At 37.0% G+C, this 20,810-nt stretch overlaps 1 protein-coding gene across 2 annotated transcripts in view; it reads left to right on the plus strand.

Annotated features, from left to right (window-relative positions):
• The first annotated feature begins 3,547 nt into the window (after window positions 1-3,547).
• ODAD2 (outer dynein arm docking complex subunit 2) overlaps window positions 3,548-20,810 on the plus strand; it is a 296,623-nt gene continuing 279,360 nt past the window's right edge. For both annotated transcript variants that reach the window (XM_053713898.1, XM_053713899.1), the window contains exons 1-6: window positions 3,548-3,771; window positions 4,713-4,870; window positions 6,333-6,528; window positions 8,062-8,168; window positions 15,947-16,083; window positions 16,327-16,443. In XM_053713898.1, coding sequence (XP_053569873.1) covers window positions 3,548-3,771; window positions 4,713-4,870; window positions 6,333-6,528; window positions 8,062-8,168; window positions 15,947-16,083; window positions 16,327-16,443 — 939 coding nt within the window. The remainder of the gene's footprint in view (window positions 3,772-4,712; window positions 4,871-6,332; window positions 6,529-8,061; window positions 8,169-15,946; window positions 16,084-16,326; window positions 16,444-20,810) is intronic.

Here is a 20,810-nt window from a genome sequence, read left to right on the forward strand (position 1 = left end):
TTAAATCACATACTTGGGACACCAAATCCTGCCCCTGCCTTACAAACCTCACCCATCACTTCACTGGATTCATTATTATACATACCAGAAAGTATGGAAATGCATAATTAATATAAAGTATTCTAACTATGGCAAATAATCTATTTAAACTGGAAAGCTTGTCGCCACTTTCATTAACCTTTATTTATTTTTTTATTAATGGAAAAGGAAAATAAAATAGACACAAACAAAATATTAAATTGTACATAAACCTAAATTAACAATGAAAATATAACATAAACTTGATGTCTATGTCACTGCCAACAATTAAAAATTGCTCTTTAATTTTTCTTGACATTGCAAATAATCTCAGATGTTTATTAAAGGATTTAATAAAAACAACCTTTAATCCGTGTAATCCATTAACACAAACATACACATTTAACACAGTTCATTATAAAAAATATAATAAAATGAACATTTTATCAACACAATTATCTGATAACATTTTTTATGTATTTTAGTGGACGTGTTCTGTGATAAAAGGTGCACAAAAACCTAAAATATGCATTTTGTCAAGACTTTCTTTCCTTCTTTCTTCTACAAAATAAAAAATGAGCTCTAATTCACTCAGTTGCTTTTGTCTAGAGGGGAAGACTATTCCTCTCTACTCATTCCGTACAGAGCAAATTGGAGTTTAAAAAGTTTGTAACTGTCATATAATCTGCCCATGTTTTTAAGTAATAGTAGAACTAGAAAATTATGATATGGAATATGAAAATCATTAACTTTACAAACTGGTAAAGTTACCCTGCAAAACAAACTGTTCTTCGGACATGTGAGGAAATATAAAGACATTACTAAATCGCAAAGAAGAGATTTTTATTTTCTTATAGGTTATGTTATTAAATATATCCAGAGAGGCTTTTAGAAATGTTTTTTTATTATTACTTACTGAATATCTGTCTGTCTGTCTGTCTATATGTTTATCTATCTATCTATCATCATCATCCATCTATCTCTCTCTCTATCATCATGTCTGATACTTTGCAAACTTTATGGTGATTTATTTATGAAAGTGTAGAAAAAAGAGGTACACTTGCTTTGTGACTCTATAGAGCTTGTATAGAATATAAAGATACTTTAAAAAAGTTGTGCGTTAGGGTAAAAAAGCAATGTTAAGAGGTCCTAACGCTGTTTTTTTGCGCCCGCTGCTATTACGAGTCTTGAAGGTTTAGGGTCACCGCACACTTCTTTGGCCTTACCGCAAAACGACTTATGTAAACTTTGTAAAGTCTTTTTTCTATGGGACTTCCATAGCGCCGGTATTACGAGTCTGTCCTGGGAGGCCAAAAAGTGAGCAGTACACCCTACCCTGTCACGCATTTAAAATTCAGTAGTTATGAGTTTTATGGTACAACGCTGTAACATAAAACTCATAACTTAAGTGCTAAAAAGTACACTAACCCCCATAAACTACCTATTAAACCCTAAACCGAGGCCCTCCCGCATCGCAAATACTATAATACAATTATTAACGCCTAATCTGCCGCTCCAGACATCACCGCCACCTACATTATATTTATGAACCCCTAATCTGCTGCCCCCAACATCGCTGACACCTGCATTATAATAACACCTAATCTGCCGCCCCCAATGTCGCCGCAACCTACCTACACTTTTTAACTCCTAATCTGCTGCCCCCAACGTCGCCGCCACTATAATTAACATATTAACCCCTAAACCTATTTTACAGGCAAGTTTGTATTTATTTTAACTAGGTAGAATAGTTATTAAATAGTTATTAACTATTTAATAACTACCTAGCTAAAATAAATACAAAAGTACCTGTAAAATAAAACCTAACCTAAGTTACACTAACACCTAACACTACACTATAATTAAATAAATTAACTAAATTAAATACAATTACCTAAATTAAATTAAATTAGCTAAAGTACAAAAAACAAACAAACACAAAATTACAGAAAATAATAAACAAATTACAGATATTTAAACTAATTGCACCTAATCTAATAGCCCTATTAAAATAAAAAAGCCCACCCAAAATAAAAATAAACCCTAGCCTAAACTAAACTACCAATAGCCCTTAAAAGGGCCTTTTGCGGGGCATTGCCCCAAAGTAATCAGCTCTTTTACCTGTAAAAAGAAATACAAACAACCCCCCAACAGTAAAACCCACCACCCACACAACCAACCCCCCAAATAAAATACTATCTAAAAAAACCTAAGCTCCCCATTGCCATGAAAAGGGCATTTGGATGGGCATTGCCCTTAAAAGGGCAGTTAGGTCTTTTGCAGGCCCAAAGTCCCTAACCTAAAAATAAAACCCACCCAATACACCCTTAATAAAAAGCTAACACTAACCCCCTGAAGATCGACTTACCGGGAGAAGTCTTCATCCAAGCCGGGCCGAAGTCCTCAACGAAGCCGGGAGAAGTCTTCATTCAAGCCGGGCGAAGTGGTCCTCCAGACGGGCAGAAGTCTTCATCCAGACAGCATTTTCTATCTTCATCCATCCGGCACGGAGCGGGTCCATCTTCAAGTCATCCGACGCGGAGCATCCTCTTCATCCGACGACTAAAGCTGAATGAAGGTACCTTTAAGTGACGTCATCCACGATGGTGTCCCTTAGATTCCGATTGGCTGATAGAATTCTATTAGCCAATCGGAATTGAGGTAGAAAAAATCCTATTGGCTGATGCATTCAGCCGATAGGATTGAAGTTCAATCCTATTGGCTGATGCATTCAGCCGATAGGATTGAAGTTCAATCCTATTGGCTGATGCATTCAGCCGATAGGATTGAAGTTCAATCCTATTGGCTGATGCATTCAGCCGATAGGATTGAAGTTCAATCCTATTGGCTGATCCAATCAGCCGATAGGATTGAAGTTCAATCCTATTGGCTGATCCAATCAGCCGATAGGATTGAAGTTCAATCCTATTGGCTGATCCAATCAGCCGATAGGATTGAAGTTCACTCCTATTGGCTGATCCAATCAGCCGATAGGATTGAAGTTCAATCCTATTGGCTGATCCAATCAGCCGATAGGATTGAGCTCGCATTCTATTGGCTGATTGGAACAAAATTTTGCTCAACGATCACTTCTTGTCTTTTAAGGACGGGTTTCTGAAAACTCGTAATACCAGCGCTGCAGGTAAGTGAGCGGAGAGGGAAAACTGCTCATTAGCACCGCACTGCCTCTAATGCAAAACTCGTAATCTGGGCCATAGTTTGCACAAGCTCATGCATCTGGGAACAACTTTAACATATCATCATGATTGTTTTATCAATAAAAACGTTCATTAAAATTTCTGAACATTTTGCAGAGCACAATATGCAATTAGTGTTTGTATTGTTTGTTTTAAATCCTATCTTATGAATTTCCTAGATACAATGACCCTATAAAGTATATTAATGTGATGTACGTTTTTTTCTATTTTCATATTTAGTTACAGTGTTTTAGATTGTATTTTCTCCTTTGTTTACAGGGATTTTTGTATAATTATTAGAACATTTTTTACCTCTACGAATAGCTGTTACAATGGGAGTGGCCCTTACAAGAGCAGTTCAGTGGACAACCGATGACTCTGGAACTGCAAAATTAGAAATAACACCTCTGAATGAATCTATTCTAAGTGACATTATAAAGTATGTGGAGGCTTTCAGCTCCAGGTATCCAGAAACAGCAAACTTTGTCTTCACAGAACCTCTGAGATGGAAAACTGAGTTAGAATCATCAGCCTTTGGATCTGATTATGAGATTAGGTAAGGAAAGACAAAATCAATTATAGCGGATTACTCACAGATTTAATTGGTGTTTTCTTTCAGTTTATAAACATGTCACTAACAGTGTAATGTTGTAAGCTCTTCATCATGTATTTAGTGCACAAATGTATTCATTTTGCACTGTTTTAATGATTTATTTCTTGTTGTTTCCAGAAGTTTTTTATTTTAACAATCAGGGCTTGACAAACCCAGGAGCCTGGGAGACACTGGCTCCTAGAATTTTACCCCTGGCTCCTAAAATTTGGGGTTATTCCACATATATCTGTATACAAATGCCACTGTCTGGCTCCTAAAATTATGTCTGGCTCCTGCATATTCTTTCTGGCTCCTAAATTTTAAACAGATTTGTCGACCCCTGATTATCATATCACTAAAATCTTGCATTAATGTGTATTTCCTGTCACTAGAATTAACTTAAAATAACACAAGATGTTGCACACATAGTGGTTTACAGGGCTGCTAAATCCTGTTATGCTGAGGTAAAAGGGACAAAGTAGCACCTTCCTGTAGCTATTTCTTGCTATCTAACCACACCCCTGACCATCTAGCCACACCCCTGACCATCTAGCCACACCCTTAACCAAACATGTCCGGCATATTTAATGATGGTGATGGCTTTTCAACAGTCTTGAGCTTTTATATTTTATAAAACCTGTTTTTAAGAACTATCTGTATTTAGTGCAGATAATAACAATTCATGCAACATCTCCTTTATATGTATTGTAGTCTCTCAGCAAAAGTATAGCAATCCCCTGTGTGTAGTACATAAAAGTGTCTCTACACTGTATATATCCCTCACAGGAACCAAAGCTGTATACTGCTACTGCATGATGCATTTCACACTTTTGGCGTGATATGGACATTTGTATTACTTTATTGTTGTAAATCCTTACATCAAACATATTTCCATTTTATTTCAGTGACACAGATGTGAAATCCAAAGAAACAGACAAAGATGGGAATCCATTACTTCATTTGTCGTCATCTACTATAAATGTTTACAGCTTTGATCAGTTATCACAACTTCTACATGTTTCAAAAGATAACAAAATGAAAGAAGCACAGGCTTGCTTGGAAGGTTAGTTTTTTTTTTTATTAACTGTTTTCATCTTTTTCCATCTCATTTCATACTTCTGTATTTCTTAAATGCTGACTCACTTTTTCTCTGGTACATTTTCTCCTTTGACACTTGGCATAATCACACCAATCCTCCAGAACTCCCTTTAGTGTATTAATTTTGGTCTAGATTACAAGTGGTGCGCTTTTATTCTCTCAAGATTGAATTATCGTGCCCGCGTTAACTTATGCTTGTATTACAAGTTGAAAGTAAACATAAACACATAAGCGCAAACTTAATATATAGGTATAGATATATATTTTACAAAAGATACAATATATATATATATATACTGTATGTGTGTATGTGTGTGTATATATATATATATATATATATATATATATATAAATATATATAAAATATCTTTATAAAAATGAAAAAATTAATAGAACATTTTCTATGTGAAGAACATTGGAATGTAAAATAATCATAATGACCTTTGAGCTAGCGCATTTGGTCTTATATGTGTTGTATTAGCCTTTGAGTGATAAGTGCTGTTTTTTTTCCCAGTTTGCGCTGTCCGTCTAGTCTAGGTAGAAGTTAGCGTGGTCATGATACACAAAGTCCTCAAGTTAGCGAGTGTTGGCTTTTGATCGGACACAAACAATTTTCTTTCAACTTGTAATACTAGTGCTAACTAATGCACGTTAAAAGTTTTCTTTTGGCGGAGTTTGCGCATGAACGAAAGCATTAAATAGTGCGCCACTTGTAATTTGTCCCTTTGTGTAATTATCTCCCTGTGTCAAGTTTTGCCATTAACTCTTTTTTCTTTCTTTTTGTGTTATATAGTTACACTCTTAAAAGGGATATTGTACTCAGAAATTTTCTGGGCAGCTGTTTCAAGCCTTTTAGCTCTCAAAAGCAGAAGATAGGTTTGATTTGCTGCTAAGTGAAGTTTATTTCCAGGAAAAAGCAATATTAATTTACATTATAGTCTATATATTGTCTAAAAGTGTAAGCTATGTTTTTATTTATTATCAGTTGGCTCCTATATTTTTGACCAGCATTTAGACTATGGACAAATATATTAAGCCGTGCATAAAAGGTATCTAAATTGAATTCTAATTTTAATTTGAAACTAACAGGGAACACATGTTTTGCGCTGACCTAATACTGTTATATTAATGCTCTCTACCTCCACTGCAATATTATTGGAAAGTAATAAGCCTTCACAATTGCAATTTTTTGTTTACATTCTGTGTAATATTTTTAAATATTTTGTTTAAGTTGAGAGAAAGAAAAGTAATAAGTACAATACCCCTTTAACACACTTTGGTTCCAAACACCACCTTTATCAGTGCAAACCTGCCACCATCTTACCATTATAAACAATTCCCCGTTACTCCCTTCTAGTGTGGATTCAAATTGTATATAAAACCCCTCACAAACAAACAAACAAACCTAACTTTATATATATTTTCAGCAAACAAAGACCCTATAGCGTGTATTCTGGGTCCAGATTTTGCTAATGTTGGAGGAGAAGACCAGTCTATGCTACACTTAGTGGATAAAATGCAACAAAATGGAGGTCACAATGCACAAATTAAAATGAAGATTTTTCTTCTACTCCAGCAACTCGATATGCAGCTGCTCAATAGCTCTTTAAAACATTTTTCACAGTAAGTAAATTTACAAACTACAATATTTCCAGTATATCATTTCAAACCTTTTTCTTTTTAATGAGCAACAACATCTGCTTTTTATGTGCTAGGAAAAAAATAATGAAGGGAAGGTGAAAGATATGAAAATCATTATATTTATTGATTTAAAAACATAGAAGCAGAAAAACATAATTGAAGTGGAAAAAAATGTTTTCCAATTCTTCTGTGCGATGTAAGCTTCATGCATATGTTTTATATTTTGGGTTATGATTTAAAATATTTTAGTTGACATATAGTCAATTGCCAGTTGCTAAAAAAAGAACCTATTTCCAGTTGTTAAATCAACACTACCAATTGCACTTACTAAGTAAGTGCCACACACGCCTAAAGCAACAATTTCCCTTATTGAGAAACATTGAGGTTAGTGGCTAAATAATAGTACGGTACATTTGTACTAAATGCTATCAGTGTTTCAAGATGAGAATTCTACGGTGGTTGTTCCTTGCTCTTTCCCACATTGCCTTGGCCGCAATACCATCCAACAAAACACATTAGTTTATGATTAGGCCTAATATGTGATATAGCTTTCCACTGCCAGCACAGACCTCCAGTACTCAGCATTTTACTTTTAAAACCACATAACGAGGAAATAATTTTTGAATATTTACGACTTTATCCAGAATCAATGTTGTTTCCCACATAAGAAATCTAAAATGTATATCTTTCTACAGGTAGAGCAATTGATAAAAGTACATGAGTCCATATATTGTAATCTGCATTTATATTAACAGTGTATAATTTGTCTTTAAAGGCACAGTCCATAGCAGATAGAAATCATAAGCCAATTAAGGGCGAAATTACAAGTGGCATTCTATTTAGCGATCCTACTCAAGTGTAAACATAATAAATAACACAAATAATAGTTTTGCATGCGTATTACAAGTTGAAAGTAAAAGGTTTGCGTGCAAGCGAAACCTGAACAAATAGTGATATCGCCACCAAGCTAACTAGAAGTCAATGAAGAGCACAGAAGAAAAAAACACTTAACGCTTTTGCGCATCCGACAGGTGCTATCAATATTTCCTATTTCAATCTTCTTCACTTACAGAACTAAGTATTTTTTTATTGTAAATATATATATAAATATGTATGTATATACCTATACCTTTATATCTATTCCTATAGATATAGATATCTATTTTACATTAACATTCTCAGATCAGATATAGAAATATATATTTAATAATAAAAATTATATTTTTTTCTATGTGAAGAACATAGGAATTTTAAATATGCTCGATGCGCATATTTCACGCTTTATGTTTAATGTGTTGTCAAGTTAGCACACATGAAGAATTACTAATCTTACTTCACGTTATTAAAATATTATATATAAAATATTAAAGGAAAATTAATAATTATTAAAAAGCATAGATACTGTAATATATTTATATATATATATATATATATATATATATATTGGATTATTTATACTTTTTTTTAAGTATATAATAATAAATAAATATTAATATGCATTTGTTCTGCTTTCAGGGAGATGGATGAAACACCTACCAAAGTTAAAAATGATATTGATTGGTTAAGACGGATCTGCAGCAATACAGAAACATCAGTTTTGAAATCAATAGAATATACATCAGGTTGATAATTTAAACTAAACACATACTTTTTGTTGTTAAAGGAACACTGAACCCAAATTGTTTCTATAATGATTCAGATAGAGCATGGAATTTTTAGCAACTTTCTAATTTACTCCTATTATCAAATTATTTTCATTATCTTGGTATCTTTATTTGAAATGCAAGAATGTAAGTTTAGATGCCGGCCCATTTTTGGTGAACAACCTGTGTTGTTCTTGCTGATTGGTGGGTAAATTCACCTACCAATAAACAAGTGCTTTCCATGGTTCTGAACCAAAACAAACAGCTTAAATGCCTTCTTTTTCAGATAAAGAAAGCAAGAGAATGAAGATAAATTGATAATAGGAGTAAATTAGAAAGTTGTTTACAATTGCATGCTCTATCTGAATCATGAAAGAAAAAAAATTTGGGTTCAGTGTCCCTTTAATGTTGTTGTTGAAAGCAATATTACTTATGTAAATCAGTAGTTTAACAGTTAGAAGGTTTCTTTATATTTCTTTTTTATATACTTTATTGGTAAGAATAGAAAGACCTTACTAAATCACAAAAACAACATTTCTTTCATGTAATTGGCAAGAGTCCATGAGCTAGTGACGTATGGGATATACAATCCTACCAGGAGGGGCAAAGTTTCCCAAACCTCAAAATGCCTATAAATACACCCCTCACCACACCCACAATTCAGTTTTACAAACTTTGCCTCCTATGGAGGTGGTGAAGTAAGTTTGTGCTAAGATTTCTACGTTGACATGCGCTTCTCAGCATTTTGAAGCCAGATTCCTCTCAGAGTACAGCGAATGTCAGAGGGATGTGAAGGGAGCATCACCTATTGAATGCAATGATTTTCTTCACGGGAGATCTAATTCATAGGTTCCCTGTTTCGGTCGTAGAGATTCATCTCCTACCTCCCTTTTCAGATCGACGATATACTCTCATATACCATTACCTCTACTGATAACTGTTTCAGTACTGGTTTGGCTATCTGCTATATGTGGATGGGTGTCTTTCGGTAAGTATGTTTTTATTACTTAAGACACCTCAGCTATGGTTTTGCACTTTATGCATTAATATAAAGTTCTAAATATATGTATTGTACTTTGCCATGAGTCAGGTTCATGTATTTCCTTTTTGCAGACTGTCAGTTTCATATTTGGGGAAAAAATAACATATTAAGAAATATTTTTCTTACCTGGGGTTTTAAATTAACTTCATTTTTCTTTGCAAATTGCGGGCAGGAATAGGCCCGCTAGTGCGCCAAATGCTAGACTTTATTGCGTCATTCTTGGCGTGAGAATTTTTTGGGCGCGAAAGTACATCCGTTGACGCAAGTTCGTCATTTCCAGTGTCATAGTTGACGCCTAGTTCCTTACAAAAGGTTGCGTCGTCAGTGACGCGAGTGTCCGGCCTTTGTTAGCGCAAAAAAATTTTCAGTTACGTTGTGCATCATACTTGGCGCCAAATTTTTTCATTATTTTTTCACCCCATTGCTATTTGCCTCTTGCCTTTTTCTATGTTAGAGGGCTATGCTATTTGCATTTTTTCCCATTCCTGAAACTGTCATATAAGGAAATTGATAATTTTGCTTTATATGTTGTTTTTTTCTTTTACATTTTGCAAGATGTCTCAATCTGATCCTGTCTCAGAAGTATCTGTTGGAACTTTGCTGCCTGATATCAGTTCTACCAAAGCTAAGTGCATTTGTTGTAAACTTGTAGAGATTATATCTCTGAATGTCATTTGTAATAGTTGTCATGATAAACTTTTACATGCAGATAATGTGTCCATCAGTAATAGTACATTGCCAGTTGCAGTTCCTTCAACTTCTAATTTACATGATATACCTATGAATTTTAAAGAATTTGTTACTGATTCTATTCAGAAGGCCCTGCCTGCTTTTCCGCCTTCTAATAAACGTAAAAGGTCTTTTAAAACTTCTCATAAGGTTGATGATATTTTAAATGACCGACAACATAATGAATTATCCTCCTCTGATGAGGATCTATCTGATTCAGAAGATCCTTCCTCAGATATTGACACTAGTCCTCTTGACATTAAAACTAGTAAACATTTAAATTCTGTTTTTAAACCTCTTGTGGTTACTCCAGAGGTTTTTCCTATTCCTGATGCTATTTCTGATATGATTTCTAAGGAATGGAATAAGCCGGGTACTTCTTTTATTCCTTCTTCAAGGTTTAAAAAATTGTATCCTTTACCAGCAATTTCAATAGAGTTTTGTGAAAAGATCCCCAAAGTTGATGGGGCTATTTCTACTCTTGCTAAACGTACCACTATTCCTATGGAAGATAGTACTTCTTTTAAAGATCCTTTAGATAGGAAACTTGAATCTTATCTAAGGAAAGCCTATTTATATTCAGGTCATCTTCTCAGGCCTGCAATTTCTTTGGCTAATGTTGCAGCTGCATCAACTTTTTGGTTGGAGAATTTAGCGCAACAAGAATTGGATTCTGACGTACCTAGCATTATTCGCTTACTGCAACATGCTAATCATTTTATTTGTGATGCCATTTTTGATATTATCAAAATTGATGTTAGATCCATGTCTTTAGCTATTTTAGCTAGAAGAGCTTTGTGGCTTAAATCTTGGAATGCTGATATGACATCTAAGTCTAGATTACTATCTCTTTCTTTCCAAGGTAATAATTTATTTGGTTCTATGTTGGATTCTATTATTTCAACTGTTACTGGGGGTAAGGGAGTTTTTTTGCCTCAGGATAAAAAGCCTAAGGGTAAATCTAAGGCTTCTAACCGTTTCCGTTCCTTTCGTCAAAATAAAGAACAAAAACCTAATCCTTCCACCAAGGAATCTGTTTCCAATTGGAAGCCTTCTTCAAATTGGAATAAATCCAAGCCATTTAAGAAACCAAAGTCAGCCCCTAAGTCCGCATGAAGGTGCGGCCCTCATTCCAGCTCAGCTGGTAGGGGGCAGATTAAGGTTTTTCAAGGATGTTTGGATAAATTCTGTCCAAAATCATTGGATTCAGAACATTGTCTCTCAGGGGTATCGAATAGGATTCAGAGTAAGACCTCCTGTGAGAAGATTTTTTCTCTCACACATCCCAGCAAATCCAGTAAAAGCTCAGGCTTTCCTGAAGTGTGTTTCAGACCTGGAGTTATCTGGGGTAATCATGCCAGTTCCTTTTCAGGAACAGGGTCTAGGGTTTTATTCAAATCTTTTCATTGTCCCAAAGAAGGAAAATTCATTCAGACCAGTTGTGGATCTGAAAATTTTGAATCGTTATGTAAGAGTACCAACTTTCAAAATGGTAACTATAAGGACTATTCTGCCTTTTGTTCAGCAAGGACATTATATGTCCACAATAGACTTGCAGGATACATACCTTCATATTCCGATTCATCCAGATCATTATCAGTTCCTGAGATTCTCTTTTCTAGACAAGCATTACCAATTTGTTGCTCTTCCGTTTGGCCTCCAAGAATCTTTTCAAAGGTTCTCGGTGCCCTGCTCTCTGTAACCAGAGAGCAGGGTATTGCAGTGTTTCCTTATTTGGACAATATCTTGGTACTAGCTCAGTCTTTACGTTCTGCAGAATCTCACACGAATCAACTAGTGTTGTTTCTTCGGAAACATGGTTGGAGGATCAATTTACCAAATAGTTTCTTGATTCCTCAGACAAGGGTCACCTTTTTAGGTTTCCAGATAGATTCAGTGTCCATGACTCTGTCTCTAACAGACAAGAGACGTTTAAAATTGGTTGCAACCTGTCGACACCTTCAGTCTCAGTCATTCCCTTCAGCGGCTATGTGCATGGAAGTATGCTTTGTATGCTGAATCAATGGTGCAGGGATTATACAAAGATATCACAATTAATATCCTTAAATCCCAATGTTCGACACTCGGACGTGGTGGTTAAATCACCAGCGTTTAGTTCAAGGGGCTTCTTTTGTTCGGCCAACCTGGACTGTGATCACAACAGATGCGAGTCTTTCAGGTTGGGGAGCTGTTTGGGGATCTCTGACAGCACAAGGGGTTTGGAAATCTCAAGAGGCGAGGTTACCAATCAATATTTTAGAACTCCGTGCAATTCTCAGAGCTCTTCAATTTTGGCCTCTGTTAAAGAGAGAACCGTTCATTTGTTCTCAGACATACAATATCAGAACAGTGGCATATGTAAATCATCAGGGTAGGACTCACAGTCCCCAAGCTATGAAAGAAGTATCTTGTATACTTGTTTGGACGGAATCCAGCTCCTGTCTAATTTCTGCAGTGCATGTCCCAGGTGTAGACAGTTGGGAGGCGGATTATCTCAGCCATCAGACTTTACAACCGGGGGAGTGGTCTCTCCATCCAGATGTGTTTTCTCAGATTGTTCAGATGTGGGGTCTTCCAGAGATAGATCTGATGGCCTCTCATCTAAACAAGAAACTTTCCAGATACCTGTCCAGGTCCAGGGATCATTAGGGTTAAGCAGTGGATGCGTTGACACTTCCTTGGTGTTATCAACCGGCTTATTTTCCCGCCTCTAGTTGTTCTTCCAAGAGTGATCTCCAAAATCATCATGGAACAATTTGTTTGTGTTGCTGGTGGCTCCAGCATGGCCTCACAGGTTTTGGTATGCAGATCTTGTTCGGATGTCCAGTTGCCAACCTTGGCCACTTAAGGCCGGACCTATTGTCTCAAGGTCTGTTTTTCCATCAGGATCTCAAATCATTAAATTTGAAGGCGTGGCAATTTAACGCCTAGTGCTAAGTCATAGAGGTTTCTCTGACTCAGTGATTAATACTATGTTACAAGCTCGTAAATCTGTCTCTAGAAAGATTTATTATCAAGTTTGAAAGACTTACATTTCATGGTGTTCTTCTCATAAATTTTATTGGCATTCTTTTAGAATTCCTAGAATTTTACAGTTTCTTCAGGATGGTTTGGATAAGGGTTTGTCTGCAAGTTCCTTGAAGGGACAAATCTCTGCTCTTTCTGTTTTATTTCACAGAAAGATTGCCAAACTTCCTGATATTCACTGTTTTGTACAGGCTTTGGTTCATATCAAGCCTGTCATTAAATCAATCTCTCCTCCTTGGAGTCTTAATTTGGTTTTGAGGGCTCTACAGGCTCCTCCATTTGAGCCTATGCATTCTTTGGACATTAAACTACTTTCTTGGAAAGTGTTGTTCCTTTTGGCCATCTCTTCTGCTAGAAGAGTTTCTGAGCTATCTGCTCTTTCTTGTGAATCTCCTTTTCTGATTTTTAATCAGGATAAGGCGGTTTTGCGGACTTCATTTCAATTTTTACCTAAGGTTATGAATTCTAACAACATTAATAGAGAAATTGTTGTCCCTTCCTTGTGTCCTAATCCTAAGAATTCTTTGGAGAGATCCTTACATTCTTTGGATGTGGTCAGAGCTTTGAAATATTATGTTGAAGCTACTAAAGATTTCAGGAAGTCTTCTAGTCTATTTGTTATATTTTCTGGTTCTAGGAAAGGTCAGAAGGCTTCTGCTATTTCCTTGGCTTCTTGGTTAAAGCTTTTGATTCTTCAAGCTTATTTGGAGTCGGGTCAGGCCCCACCTCAGAGAATTACATCTCATTCTATTAGATCAATCTACACTTCGTGGGCTTTTAAGAATGAAGCTTCAGTTGATCAGATTTGCAAAGCAGCAACTTGGTCTTCTTTTCATACATTTACTAAATTCTACCATTTTGATGTAGTTGCTTCTTCAGAAGCAGTTTTTGGTAGAAAAGTTCTTCAGGCAGCTGTTTCAGTTTGATTCTTCTGCTTATGTTTTAAGTTTTTCTTGTCATTAAAGAATAAACTTATAATTTGGGTTGTGGATTATTTTTTCAGCGGAGAATGGCTGTTCTTTATTTTTATCCCTTCCTCTCTAGTGACTCTTGCGTGGAGTTCCACATCTTGGGTATTGATATCCCATACGTCACTAGCTCATGAACTCTTGCCAATTACATGAAAGAAAACATAATTTATGTAAGAATTTACCTGATAAATTCATTTCTTTCATATTGGCAAGAGTCCATGAGGCCCACCCTTTTTATGGTGGTTATGATTTTTTTTGTATAAAGCACAATTATTTCAAAATTCCTTTGTTGATGCTTTTTACTCCTTTCTTTATCACCCCACTACTTGGCTATTCGTTAAACTGAATTGTGGGTGTGGTGAGGGGTGTATTTATAGGCATTTTGAGGTTTGGGAAACTTTGCCCCTCCTGGTAAGAATGTATATCCCATACGTCACTAGCTCATGGACTCTTGCCAATATGAAAGAAATGAATTTATCAGGTAAATTCTTACATAAATTATGTTTTTTGTTTTCTTGTAAATTATATTATTTAATATATCCAGAAAGGCTTTTATAAATGTTTTTTTATTATTGAATGCACAATTTAAAAACTGAACCCAAATTTTTTCTTTCGTGATTCAGAGCATGCAATTTTAAGCAACTTTCTAATTTACTCCTATTATCACATTTTCTTCATTCTCTTGTTATGTTTATTTGAAAAGTAAGAATGTAAGTTTATATGCCGTTGTTCTAAAATAAGTTGTCTACCGCGTAGGAATGTGTCTACCACGTGAATCAGCTGCTTGAGGTTTGTGGCGCTCACTGCGCATGCGCTAGAGGCCCAACCTCCTTAAAACAGCTGATTTACACGGGTCGAGGAAATATATGGCACCACATTCCTGAACGCACGTTACTGGTTGCAAAATCAGACAGAACAAGCTGCCTGTCATCGGATTTTGTAACCAGAAAGTGCGGCAGATGGGTCGCAGAATCTGTACACCACCACACAACGGCTGCAACGACTTGCACAGCTATTAACTCCTTATACTCAGTCAACAAGTTCAGCCAGTCCCTTCATTGTGTAGCAATCTGAGTGGGAGTATTTGAAACAAGTTATCTATTTTTGCGAATAAGAAAAGATGATTGACAGAGGGTGACTGAGACTCACATAAAGAGATAACTTGTTTCAAATACTCCCCCCCTCAGATTGTTACACAGTGAAGGGACTGGCTGAACTTGTTGACTAAGTATAAGGGGTTAATAACTGTGCAAGTCGTTGCAGCCGTTGTGTGGTGGTGTACAGATTCTGCAACCCATGTGGCGTACTTTCTGGTTACAAAATCCGATGACAGATAGCTTTTTTCTGTCTGATATTGCAACCAGTAACGTGCGCTCAATGTGGTGTTGCATATATTTCTTTGATCAGCTGTTTGTAGGAGGTTGGGCCTCTAGCGCATGCGCAGTGAGCGCCACAAACCTCCAGCAGCTGAATGTGTCCACCGGAAGTGACATGGTGGACACATTCCTATGGTAGACAATTTATTTTAGAGCATAGGCCCATTTTTGGTAAACAAACTGGGTTGTCCTTGCTCATTGGACAGCACCAATAAACAAGTGCTGTCCATGGTGCTGAACCAACAATTTACTGGCTCCTTAGCTTAGATGCCTTCTTTTTCAAATAAAGATTGCAAAAGAACGAAGAAAAATTGATAATAGGAGTAAATTAGAAAGTTGCTTAAAATTGCATGCTCTATCTTAATCACAAAAGAAAAAAATTGGGTTCAGTGTCCCTTTAAACGGAATATGTGGCTCTTTGTCTGTCTATCTGTCCTAAATTTAAAACATACCAAAAGAAGTGTGAGTCTGTATTTTACTATAGTCATATAGTCATATAGTCATATAGTTTCACTGAGTATTCTTTTTTGGTTTATATGTTTGTGTGGATTTAAATTCCCCAGTACTTTTAAGCCTTATAGATATATTAAAAGCAATGGGATTTTATTGCAGATTATGAGTTCTCAAATGGCTGCCGTGCTCCACCATGGAGACAAGTTAAGGGAGAAATTTGCTACTTATTGGTTACACCTCATGACAATGAACCATTCTGTGTAACATGCAGCACGGCAGGAGTATTTGTAAATGAAGTAAGTATTTTATTACTTGGGGAATTTTTATGGAGAAACTTGGAACAGTCTATAATTTATTATGCACCTCTATAGATTAATTTCCACATAAAAGTTATCATTATGCATTGCGCTAGCTTCAGTTATATTTTATTTATTTATATATACATTTATTTTTACAGTGTAGAACAATGCAATGCAGAACGTTTAATCACTTTTCTTCAATTTCATCAGTTTTATATATTTTAATGTGCATATTTTTAGGGCAAAGAGAAGGACAAGGATGAAATCAACTATGAAAGAAAAGGTGAAATATATAAAGATCTTATAACACTCTTAAAGAAAAAATCACAATGGTTTGCAGAAAATATCGACAAACAGGTAACTTTTGAATTGTCATTTCTAACCAAAGGTGCGGAACTAAAAGGTTTATTCTAGTGTAAAAAAAAAAAATGCTTTAATTGAAGACTTTTATTTATATGTACATTCCCTTTACAGTGAGCTAGAGTGGTAATTGGGGCTTTCACTTGAGTGCTAATATCACTGAAAGTTGTGTTTTTACACTAGCGGTATAGTGTGAATATCACAAGTTGAAAGTAAATTATTATGGCACAGACGAAACCCGATGCACGCTAACCGCTGAACTTTGGATATCCCGGCTGCGTTAACTTCTCCCCATAGACTTCAACGGAGCTGCAAAGTTAAAACACCTATTGCTCGCGCAATAACCTGACCTCTTTTAACCATGCGTGCTATAGCCAGATTACAAGTTGAGCACAAAATATCGCTTATGCTAAATCGATATTTGCGCTCAACTGAGTAATACCAGTGCACGCTAATGAAAGCTGGTATTACGAGTTAAGTGCAATGCAAACGTATAAGAGAAAAGAGGAGTCGTAGAGCTCTAGGAGCAGTAGATACAAAACAAGTTACAAAATGAAGATCCTTCGTTCTTGCATTCGCATTGCACGGAAGTATTGCACTCACGAGAGCGTGCTTCCATAGGCTCCAATGGGAGTCTAGTTCTCATGCCATTTGAGAAATAACGCAGCAAAAGTGGTAAGTCACGCAGCAATGGGCAGCAGATTGTAAATATATATGTATATGATTATATACAAATATATTTATGTGTTTATATGTGTATATACATTTTTTAAAATATTTAGGGGAATAATTTTTATCAGAATATGTATATATGAGTGTTTCTGTATGTTTAATGTATTTATGTTGTGTTTGGTGCAACTTATTTTTAACTCCTTATTTTTTACCTGAGGTCTTCAGCCATGTTGTTTACTTTCAACTTGTAATATGAGCACTAGTTAACGCGGTTGTGATATCCCGTGTGCTAACAATAGCGGGCCACTTATAATCTAGCCCAATGTGTTTAACCCAATGAAAAGAAAATGCAATGATTTTTTATGTACATTTTATGATATATTAGTCTGAGCTCTTATCTGTTAACAATCAGATTAGGAAAAGAAAGCTACTAACTGCTTGAGGGGGATATTTTATGACATTCAGTACAGCAGCAAGGTGCTTTTTGCCCAAGTCCATTAAAGACACGGGTGAAATATGTTAAACATCAAACTTTATAGGGAGAGTTTTTTGCTTGTGCATACCCTATACAAAAACATTTTTTTAATTTCCATTTAGCCTTTCCAATTCTCACATTTCTACATGTTATTGGTATGAAAAGTGGTCTAGGGTCCCTATAGTGTAATAAATCCACTTTCTTTTACAAGATATGACGAGTCCACGGATTTCATCCTTCCTTATGGGATTACGCCTCCTGGTCAGCAGGAAGTGGCAAAGAGCACCACAGCAGAGCTGTATATATAGCTCCTCCCTTCCCACTCCAGTCATTCTCTTTGCCTGTGTTAGTGATAGGAAGAGGTAAAGTGAGGTGTTAGTTTAGATTCTTCAATCAAGAGTTTATTATTTTTTCTATAGTGCCTAAGTGTGCTACTTTGTTAGGGTGTAGCCTAAACCAGATCAGTCTTTTCAGTTATCAAAAGAGAAGCATCTGGTGGCTTCAAAGCATTGGGAACTGGAGGGACCTATTCTCTCTGCGCCTCCCATGATGTGTGCTGCCCTTCAGATAATGGTCTTAGCATGTGGTAACTAAGACCCTCTATGTCTCCACAGATCTACAGGAGGGAACTGCAGGACCTCTTGGTTGTGGGACTAACTAAGCTGTCGCCCAGCTTCCAGGTATGTGCAGCCGTTTTGTCTCTGGGGAAGAATTTTTATCTCAGAGGGTGGGCTGTAATTGGTACCCCTGCTTATCAAACTGAACTATGATGTAACTAGGGAGTTTGCAGTTTGTGGGTACAAGATCGCATAGTGGGGCTACGATGTTGGATGGGCTCCTGATGCGATCTTTGGTGGCTGTTTATTACGCTGTTTTTTTTTCATAGTGTTATTAAGCTGTGTTCTGACAAATGCATATGCAGAGGGTACTGCTTTATTGCTGTGTGTGTGTGTGTGTTTATGCGCACTAATGATCTAACGATCGTTGTTAGCAGGGGAATTTTGACTGCGTGGCCATTGCATTACTTTCGGGGCTTCCTTCGCGCGCTTCAGACCGGATGTGTCTGGAAGCCGCGCACTTGTCTCTCACAGAGTTTACTAAGGACGTTAGCTTCGGCGCTTGTCTGGACCGCATGGTGTAAATTGAAGCAAGTGGTCGGCAGCGTCAGGGAGTTTGTTCTCGATCTGTATCAGTAGCGTGGGGGCAGGTAGACGCCGCAGTAGCGCTGTTACAGGGTGCTCTGGTGGCTAAAGTTTATTTCTTACAATTGCAAAGGGTACTGTGTGTTTTTACTGTGCAATTCACAATAGGGCCAATACATTGGGATTAAAGGTGACCAAGCTGCACTTTATTTAGTACCATTATCGTTACAGAGTTAAATAAGATTATGGATATTGAAAGTGTCATATGCTCATTATGTTTAAATGCAAATGTGGAGCCTCCTGTTACTTTTTGTCATTCTTGTACAAAAAGGACTTTACAGTTTAGGATAACATTTTCTTTAATAAAAGTTTGTCTGTAGCGGATGCTGCTCAGGATTCTGCTGAAGAGGTTCAGAATAAGCAGTCCCCCCAAGCGTCACAGCCAATACCACTCTCTCAGGCAACGCCAAGTACAACAGTGTCTGCTTCTTTGACTCTGCAGGATATGGCTGCAGTTATGTCATCCACTCTTACAGAAGTTTTATCTAAGTTGCCAGTGTTACAAGGCAAACGCAGCAGGACAGAGACTTCTGATGCTTTAATGGCTATCTCCGATGTACCTTCCCAGGGTTCTGATTTGGGGGGTAGGGATGCCCTGTCTGAGGGGGAACTGAACTGTCTGACCCAGGTAGTGCATTGCCCCCGACAGAATCGGACGTCATGTCTTTTAGATTTAAACTTGAACACCTCCGCCTTTTACTGCGAGAGGTTTTGTTGACTCTGGATGACTGTGACTCTATTGTGGTCCCACCAGAGAAATTAAGTAACATGGACAAGTACTTAGAGTTACCTTCTTATTCAGATGTTTTTCCGGTTCCCAAGAAAATTTCGGAAATTGTTACTAGGGAATGGGAAAGACCGGGTATACCGTTCTCCCCTTCCCCTATTTTTAAGAAGATGTACCCTATAGCTGACACCGTTCAGGACTCTTGGCAGACGATCCCTAAGGTGGAGGGAGCTATCTCTACTCTGGCTAAGCGTACGACTATACCTATAGAGGACAGTTGTGCTTTCAAAGACCCTATGGATAAAAAACTGGAGGGTCTTCTAAAACGGCTATATGTTCATCAAGGATTTCTTTTACAACCAACGGCATGCATTGTAACAGTCATAACTGCGGCTGCCTTTTGGTTTGACACCCTAGAAGAGTCTCTGAAGACTGAGACTCCTTTAGAGGAAATAATGGATAGAATTAAGGCCCTTAAGCTGGCAAATTCTTTTATTACGGATGCTGCCTTTCAGATCGCCAAATTGGCGGCTAAGAATTCAGGATTTTCCATTTTAGCGCGCAGAGCCTTATGGTTAAAATCTTGGTCTGCGGATGTGTCTTCTAAATCAAAACTTTTGACTATTCCCTTTAAGGGAAAGACCCTATTCGGGCCTGATTTAAAAGAAATCATTTCTGATATTACGGGAGGTAAGGGTCATCTCCTCCCTCAAGACAAAACATCTAAGCAAAGGGGACGACAGAGTAATCCTTTCGTAATTTCAAAGGAGTCCCGCCTTCCTCTGCCGCTAAGCAGGAAGGGAATTTCTCTCAATCCAAAGCTGTCTGGAGACCTAACCAGGCTTGGAACAAGGGTAAACAGCCCAAGAAGCCCGTTGCTGCTCCCAAGACAGCATGAAGGGGCGGCCCCCGATCCGGGACTGGAAAAGAGAGGCGTTCTTACGTTGTGTAAAAGACCTCTCTACTATGGGAGTAATTTGTCCAATTCCAGTACAGGAACAGGGGCAGGGGTTTTACTCAAATCTTTTTGTGGTTCCCAAAAAAGAGGGAACGTTCCGACCCATTTTAGATCTAAAGAGTCTAAACAAGTTTCTCAGAGTCCCATCTTTCAAGATGGAGACTATTCGGACAATTCTTCCATTGATCCAGGAGGGTCAATATATGACTACCGTGGACTTAAAGGATGCATATCTTCATATTCCTATCCACAGAGATCATCACCAGTTCCTGAGGTTTGCCTTTCTGGACAAACATTTTCAGTTTGTGGCCCTTCCTTTCGGGTTGGCCA

The sequence above is a fragment of the Bombina bombina genome, chromosome 5 (assembly GCF_027579735.1).
Source record: "Bombina bombina isolate aBomBom1 chromosome 5, aBomBom1.pri, whole genome shotgun sequence".
Taxonomy (NCBI): Eukaryota; Metazoa; Chordata; class Amphibia; order Anura; family Bombinatoridae; genus Bombina; species Bombina bombina.